Here is a 9131-nt window from a genome sequence, read left to right as displayed (position 1 = left end):
TAAAAATACATTCCTTTTGATTAGTAATCAGCCTTAGTACCAAAGAAACTTCAAAGTGCTTTCTAAACATTGAATTTTCATCAGTGATGCAGTAAGCCTTCATTCTGATCTTTCATGCTTACCCATACAATAACTTCAAAAGACAAAAAAAAAAAAAAAAAACAGAAAGAATGATAATATTTTCAAGCATGTCTGTGTTCAGACCAGTAATCTTATGTTAACAATTATACATTCACAAACAGATCAAAGCTTCATTACACTATGTTTTAATAAGTAAAATATTTAACACTTTTATACAAAAAAGCAAATAATCAAACCCTTCAGAAACTAAATCCTGAGCTCAAAAGATCTCTAGTAGAAAGTGAAAAAGAATTAGACAGTGTCAAATATAGACATATTCCAAGGGAAGGAAATCATCTAAAACTCCTTTTACTTACTGAAATAAGTTCTGCATATTTTGGTTTTGTTATCCCACTTGTTATAATCCAGCCAGTGAATGTTCAAAGAACATAAAATCCTATAAATAAATAATTTGAATAAATAAGAAGACAGGTAACATAAAGATCAATAGTCTCATGTGTAATCTTAAATTATATGTACCAGTTATGTTTCCCAGTGATGTTTTATCAATATGTCATTTATTAGGAGAAGCGAAATTGAAAAGTATTATGCTTCATGAAACTTACTTTTTAAATGTTAAAATTAAACCTTACCTCAATCAGTATAGTTTTATCAGTCAAAACCTTGTGAATAAAGACTTTCTAGAATTATTTTTTTCAGTTATATAAATCTTTCAACAGGAAGTTACAGTGGACTTTATTGTTTTCAGGTTTATTTATTATTATTAGTTTTTTTAAGAATAAGATATATGAGGACCTCCCTGGTGGCAGAGAAGTTTGGAACACTGCACTGCAATGTCAAGCTGTGGCCAATTCAGTGCAATTTCCATCCCCACCTCGGAGGTGACTCACATAACACAGCAGACCTGCTTGTCTCATCTGCTGCTCTCCTCAGCAGTGTACTTTGTCACTCTACCTGTTCTGCTCCCCACTCTGTTTCTAGTGAACGCTCTTGATAGCCACCCCTGTACCTCTGGCCTTAACCCCACTTATTTATAAATAAATGAATAAATCTTAGGCAGAATTATTGGAAACTACAACAGAACGAACTTGGTATAGTGGAGCTGTGGTTTGTGGGGTGTTAACCATGAATCAGAGTAGATTCAAAATCCGGAAGTATTTGTGAATTATGCTCTGGGCCAGGGAATAAACTCACAATGGTACCTTCCTAAAAATCTCTCACTATAGGGTAATAAAGTGTAGACAGAATTAAAAAAATAAAATAGCAATAATGTTTCCTACTGAATTATACATAGAAGTCAATAACTTATCTTGGTAATATGGGCAGGAAACTGTGAAGTCTTGTAGGCCAAAAACATAATTCAAGAGCTTTATAAATTGTGGTAAAAAGAAAAAAATAATAATAATATATTGTGTTGTTAAGTAATTTCATTGTTTATGTTTATCATCAGACACTGGAATTAAAAACAAATTTTTCTGATAATTAAGGTATTCTCTAGATCAGTGTTTTTCCAATTTATAGTACATAGGGAATTGCTAAACTACATTTTTGCACCATAAAATGTGCTGAGGATCATCAAACTACTAGTAACTGAGCTACCATATTAACCAGCAACTCCACTCCTAAGAATTTACCCAAAGGTCAAAAAACATTAAATCAAAGGAATCTGAACTCCTATGTTTACTGCAGCATTATTCACAGTAGCTAAGGTATGGAATCAACATAAATTGCCCCACACAGATGACTGCATCAAGAAAATGTGACATAAATACACAATGAAATTATATTTAGCAACCATAAAAGATAAGAATGCCATCAGACTGTTCCATAAAGTTGATGAGTAGAGCATATTTAAGATGATATGATTTTATATAAACATCAAGAATGATACATTATAATAATAAAGGCCAAACTAGTGTTTTTGGAAATTGTGTGTGTGTGTGTATGCAGTGTATATGTATGCAGTGTGTATGTATGCATTGTGTATATACATATGTATTTGGAGTGATTGATATTGGCATGCAGAAATAATCAAAAAGAAGAAATGGTAAGTGGACATTGGAAAATTAAAACCTCTCTCAGGGGTAGAGAAGAGAATATGAAACTGAAGAAATATTAGATGATCTGCAAATTTGAAAGAACTGTTTAGATTTGTAGATATAAATGGGAATTAAGGAAACATGATTATTTAATAAGTATGAAATTCTAGTATTCAGCATACATAAATTCTTCATTCTACCAAAAATAATAATCAATACGAATTCCTTTAACATTTATGGAGAAATAGCCCATATATGTATACTTATATATGTTTATATACATATACATAAACATACCTGTATATGTTTGCATCTATCTGTATGACACTCTAAATATAATATAAATATGTTTTATGTATATCAATATATGCAGGCATGCAGATATCTGTATGAAATTCTAAACATCCATGTTACGAGGGAATTATTTTTGTTGATATATTTGCCACACATTTTTATAAAATTCCATGAATTTTTGTACATGCATTGAAAACAGCAGACAATGAGGGGGATTTTAGAGGGCTATAGGAATGGGCAGTGGATAATACTGGGTAGACATATTACTTGACTTTGTTACCCTGATACCAATTTCCATGTCAAATTAAAAAAAAAAGTTCTGAATGAAATTATGAGTTGAAAAGAAAAGAGAAAGGCATACTATATTCGAAATAATGGAAACTAGCATGTATACATCCACCCCTGTCATTTCATTTGTCTATGTACTTTTTTTTTTTAACATTCTAAGAGAATATCCGGTAGTTAATATTAAAACAATGAAACTTTTCCTAAGATAAATAATGTTTATTTATGTTCATTTATATTTCAGCGGAGGTAAAAATAAAACAAAATTCTAAATTGAAATTGAAAAACAAGGGCAAGTCAGAGTTTGCTGAGTGGGCAGAGAGACGGTGTCAGTCACCTGGCAAGGGTGACTAGCAGAAATGGAGTCTCCAACATTCTAATTTCTAAATACTTGTCCCAAAGGAGGCTTCTATGTATAAAGTTTACTAGTTGAGGTAAATGTTGTGTAAAATGGGATTGATCGTACCACAACTCTTCCAAGACCATATTTACCAAGAGAAAACAAGCACCAATCATCGCTGCTTTGACTGTCACATCTAGATCTGCGGGAACGTGAATCCCAAAGTTGTCAGCATTTGTGAAGACGTCATTTACAAATCCCGACCAATACTTTGAAATCTTACCAATTGTAAGCTTTTCATTAATGGTCATCACCTTTGAAAAGAAAATGAGAGGTGTTAAATTTGAAGGCAAAACAAGACTTTACAACTCATTCTGTGTATTTCATGAGTAACTTGAACAATTTTATTCGTCATCTTCTAAATAACCATTGCCAATTCCTTTATAGAATCATAGGTGTGTGCAGATTTGAAGGGAATCTGACTTTTATAACATTTTTCTAATCTATAATATCTTTTGTGTGTTAGGCAGTGAGAAAATAATAGCAACGAATGAAGCCAGGCCACCACAAGATGGCAGCAGGTATCCGGCCTCAACTATAGAGTCAAGCATGAACGATACTCCTTTTCTTTTCAAAACCTTAATTTAACTGCGAATAAATATAACTGAGGCTAAGATTTCAAATTTGATTTTAGCCACTAAAAAGAAGTAAATAGTGTAGAAGATTAGAAGCATTTTGAAATTAATTGCTAAGTCTCATTTGTAAACTTGCTTTAAATTCATGATACTAACATGTAAGTATTAGTAGGCATTGCTTAATCTCTCTTTGTATGGTAGTATGTTATTTGCTCTTATAACTAATGGCATGTCCTATTTTTGCATTAAAAAAACTCTAATGTATTTCACAAAAAAATTCAGACTAAATTGACATTAAAATATTTCTAGTCCTAGCTAGGAATCTAGTTTGCCCTGATTCACATTGAAAGGCTGAAAGTAATTCCATATAAACTTTCAGTTTCTGTATGGCAGCAGAAGTTAAAAAAATATGAAAGCCACCAGGGACATCCATCAATATGAATTGTAAGACCCTTGTGTCTCGGTTCTCTTTGAATATAGGCCATATTTTTATATTTTACTTCTAGGAAAGCTGTACCTATTCCTTTTGAAGTGGGATGGACTTAGGACTGCTAACTTTGCAAAACTTACATTGTACTGATGTGAATAGTGTTCTCTGAAGTCTTGGAAACTGGATGTTCTAGAGGGATATATGTGAATGCATGCATAAATATGCATGAATAAATGAAAATAAATATAAACTTTAAATTAGACCATTTCATCTGCATGATATGGGTTTGTAGGTCATACATAAAGTTCATATTACTACAGACTGAATTTACAACTACCCAGTGTTTAACATCCAACTTACAGTAATATGTTTGAGAATAGATGGTTTATAAAAGAAAGTAACAAAGTTTTATGCACATAGATTTTAATCAGTGATATTTCAGTGGAGTATGCTTCTAAGATAAAAATCTAAATTAGAATGCATTATCACCAGGACTATAGGGATAAATGCAACTTAGTTCATTTTAAACTTTAACACTTGTTTTATGCCATGGGTGCTATAATTTCACATAATTCAGATTTTTTTGTGATATTTTAAAAAGAATTCTTGAAATTATGAATTAAAATAGCAATGAACAATATGTACTCTTTACATTACTTTGCTTATGAGTTATATATATATACATATACATGTATATATATATATTATTTTATGAGTTATTTCAGGGGTATTTACTGATCTGGAACATTTAAATTTAGTAAGTTACAGTCCAAAAAATCATGACCTAAGTGAAAACTTTATTCATTTTGTCAATACCTCAAAATCCACATCGCCAAAACAGCCACATGTTGCACAAGGACCAACAATTTTCAAAATATCTTCTTTGTTTGCATTTTGGATTGTAAATTTAGGCAGAAATGGGTCCCATTTCTGTGCAACATAACCAACTGTAGTGCCAGGAGGAGCTTGGATTTCTAACTGCAAGAAGAAATAAGATTTTACTAACGTGGCAACTTTCTCTTAGCGTAGACAGTTTTGAAATTATTTTTATATTCTGTAAATCATTCTAAATACTTGCTTAAAAGAAGCAAAAGTAGTGTTTTAAAAATTATTTTACAGAAACAATTTCACTCTGAAGATAATTGCCACTATGCACTAAAAATTCATGTTTCTGAGCTTTCATAAAGGAAACCAACCCCAGACATTGACTTCTTCACTATTTTTGTTCCAAGTACAATTTTTCAAGCATTGAAGGTATTTTATATGTGATCCCTCATATATAAAATTGTAATTTCATCTAGATTGTGAATTCTAATTTATCTGTGTTCGTTAAAAATAAATGCTTCTTGCAGAGTTACAGTATTCACACATCAATTTCATTTTTGTATCATTTTTTTCAAAGAGCCAAAATCTAGAAAATACATTTTTAATCTTTACTTCAATATTTATTTTATTTTCCTTCCTATCCCTAGCTCCTTTATTTGTATATCAACGTTTTCATGCAGCCTAATCAGAGTCCTTGTAAGGTAACATGGTGCTGGGTATAAAGTTGTAAAAAAAAAAAAAAAAGAAGTTATTGAAATAAAAGCAGTGGTTCTTAATTTGTTCTTAGTTTTCTTAATGTTTAAGTTCATAGTCATATGAGCATATGTGTAGTGTTCTTGTGTAGACAAGGCAGCTTATAATTTTATAAATTTGATCTGAGATCACTTTTAATGTAATTGCTCTGATTGTGAGCAAATTAAAAAATATTAACATATTTAGAGGCAGTTTTTTTTGTATGATATCAAGCTACTATGACATAAAGTATCAATTTTCAGAAGCTTCAGATGTTACATTTTTTTTTGATTTAATGATTGTATTATCATGGGGGATGTTTGAATTTAAATAGTCTCAATAAGAGGACAGAAAGTCTTAGATTTCTGTATGATTACCTTAGCTATCAACTAACCAGATAACTGTCTAATTGTCTACAAGTAATTGAGAATTATCATATATATGTATATCTAGAAACTTATCTAATTAACCTTTTTCTGTATTAATTATCGATCAATCCCCTTCCATATTAATATTTCCCATTATCTTTAAGTAGAATACTTACACAGATGTCTCAATAGAGAAAGTTGTTTCCAAAGACATCTTGAGCAAGTCCATTTTATGTTAAGTCATATATGTGTAAGTCACCTCTACTTTCTAAGCACCTGCTCCATAAACATAAAATGTGGGCAGTAAAACCCAGATCTCACTCATAGAGATCTCAGAATAAGTGGCATTCATTAAAAAGATAATTGCCTATCTTTGCAAAGGTGGGGGATAAAAGGTCACTCAAAACCAATGACTAACCTCTTGTAGGTAGCAAGGACACCAGCAGCTGTTACATCTCAAGGGTCTGTTCACTGTAATCACCTCTCGTCCTGAGTTGTCGGTGATTTTCAGAGTGCAAGATCGCAGGGTGGAACAGAAAGTACGATTGAAACATATGCTTTCCTCCACAGCAAAGTAAATTCTTTGTCCTAAGCTGTTTTTAATTTCATATTTATTAGAGGTTTCAGTGCCGAGTATCACTAAAGAAGAAAAAAAAAAAAAAGAATGCCATTGCTTATCATCAAAACCCTTAAATGAGTAAAAGAAGTGCTATTAAAACAGAACAATCAGTTATTAAAAGATGATAACTTCTACACATCTACTTCTGTGTTCTAAAACTTGAAAACTTAGGCAAATTTCTAAGCTGGCAATTTAGACAATTCTAAAACAAAGGAGTCTTTGAGTACAAAGATGTGCATTAATATAGTTGGTTCTAAGTATATGACTTGCTCCTTTATTCTCAGTTAAGAAAGCAATGCTGTAAAGAAAATTTGACACTTAAAATGATTCTTCCATTGTCATGGGATTCACTGGGACACAGTAACAATAATGATTTTGTCTAAAATCTCTATGTGATTTACAAAAATCTACAAAAGCAGATTTATCCCTGCTATTCTATCATCTCAATTTTGAAATATTTTATAATTAACATATAGTCGACTAATTTGAATTCAACTAGTCATACTTTTAAATGTGTGTATTGTTAAATAACTTGTGTATTTGATGAATCAATGGAATGATAAAACAGTAACATTATATTCTGATGCATTTTTGTTATATAATTTCAAGCTTAGTTGACAGCGCTGTAATTATGAGGAAAATTCAAATTGTTGTAATCATGGAAATTAATAAGCATATATATATTTAATATGAGTAGTATTCTTTTAAAAATAATCAATTGTGCATACAGAAATGGGGTACAAGCGAGAGGAGCAGGAGCGGTGAGAGGATTCACCAGAAACAGAGTGGGGAGCAGAACAAGCAGATCGAGGATGTACACTGCTGAGGGGAGCAGTGGGCGGGTCAGGAGGGTCTGTCGCACCAGGTGGATCACCTCCCAGGCCCGGGATCGAACTGGCAGTGAAGTGGCTGTGACCAGTTGTGCCATCAGAGAGGGTCCTCATATATTTTTTATCACTTAAGGTTAAACTTTGTTAGATTGCTAATGAAAATATTACTAACGACTTAGAGTTTTATGCTAGTGGAATTACCTGAATCAGGCTAATCATTTACTGCAACTTTTATATTAGAAAAAAATAGGTCAAGTGCTTCTCTTTCTTATAGAGGTAACGTTGCTTTCAAACAGTATACGATTTAGGAAAATAGGTTCACATTTAGGAGAATATGTTAGATTACTACTGACAATCATCAAAGATTTAGAGAGTTTTATATTATTATAATTACCTGAATTAGACTAGTAATTTTACTTTCAAATTCCATATTAGAAAAATAAAACATGCTCTGCTCCTTTTTATACAGGTAAAGTTGCTCCAAATGCTATATTATTTAGGAAAATATGTTCACATTTAGGAGAGTAAATTCCTTAGATTTATGTCAACACACCACACCCACCCCATAACACTCAGAGTACTTTATGATCTAAAAGTACTCTAAACATATTCAATGTATTTTTATTAACTGGATATGAAGAAAATTTTAAAAGCTAAAATACTTTAAATAGTTGTAATAAGTGAGAGTATAATATACTTATACAATATACTTACTTCCAAGAAGCTCCACCTGCTGGTGTATAATTATAAGGTCTAACTGTTAAAGGGTGAAATAAAGGAAAGAAACAAGTATTACAACATTTGAAAACCTTTGAAAAGAATACTATTAACCTAAGAGTACTTGAATTAGGTGACTTTCATATTTTTTATTGGAAACATTTTTTAAATGTATCTAATCTTTAGTAAAAATTTATCTTTGTCAATAAAAAGAAAATAAAGTGTTTTATTGAAATAAAACTAAAAATGCAGTAACTTAAAATCTTATGCAGAATTGTCAAAATAAGAATAGGAACTATTGTTAACTTTTGTACTCTTTCTCTGATATTGAGGTAAATGAGTAAATGAAGAAACTATGTTTGAGAAAATTTTTGAACAATATCTGAATAATAATAACAAAGAAGTTTGACAATGCTAACTTTTTTAAAAAGAAATAAAACAAAGCAATAATGAACTGGATACTTGCCATACTTCCATATCTGACTATTTTCACTCTGTCATGCTGAAACTTACTCTGAATAGTAATGAGAGCTATTTGTTAAAACTGAAAGAGGTTGTGAGGCAGACTTTTTCATTCACAACTTCCTAGAAACTAGAAAACAAAATCTTTGTGATGACAACTAACTACCATTTTAAGCAAATGATAATGTTACAAAATGAATGACTTAATAAAATTTGCCTGTGTGCTTAGAATTGCAGTTAATTTACAAAGATAGCTGAGAGGGAATTAAACTAAAAGTTACATACATTTGTTTTTTTTATTTGTTATTTTTCTCAGATTTTTAAAGTATGTAATAAAAATCATTCTTACGTATTTTTCTGTTTTTTTAGTTTGATATTCAATATTCGAAGAGTCACAAAAATCATAAATATTATTCTAATGTTAATCATTATCTATAATAATGCTTCATTTTCTACTTTGCCTTAATTTTTTTT

At 30.8% G+C, this 9131-nt stretch overlaps 1 protein-coding gene across 1 annotated transcript in view; it reads right to left on the bottom strand.

Annotated features, from left to right (window-relative positions):
- Positions 1–248: 248 nt before the first annotated feature.
- LOC101630293 (phospholipid scramblase family member 5) overlaps positions 249–9131 on the bottom strand; it is a 34140-nt gene continuing 25257 nt past the window's right edge. The window contains exons 3-8 of the mRNA XM_004682435.1: positions 8193–8235; positions 6448–6668; positions 4921–5082; positions 3192–3353; positions 438–517; positions 249–351 (exon numbers count right to left, since the gene is read on the bottom strand). Of these exons, the coding sequence (XP_004682492.1) occupies positions 479–517; positions 3192–3353; positions 4921–5082; positions 6448–6668; positions 8193–8235 (627 nt within the window). The 3' untranslated portion in view covers positions 249–351; positions 438–478. The remainder of the gene's footprint in view (positions 352–437; positions 518–3191; positions 3354–4920; positions 5083–6447; positions 6669–8192; positions 8236–9131) is intronic.

Source organism: Condylura cristata, unplaced genomic scaffold (assembly GCF_000260355.1).
Source record: "Condylura cristata isolate star-nosed mole 26May11 unplaced genomic scaffold, ConCri1.0 scaffold00014, whole genome shotgun sequence".
Classification (NCBI taxonomy): Eukaryota; Metazoa; Chordata; class Mammalia; order Eulipotyphla; family Talpidae; genus Condylura; species Condylura cristata.
Note: the sequence above shows the minus strand (reverse complement) of the source record. Positions and strands in the feature narration are given on the sequence as shown.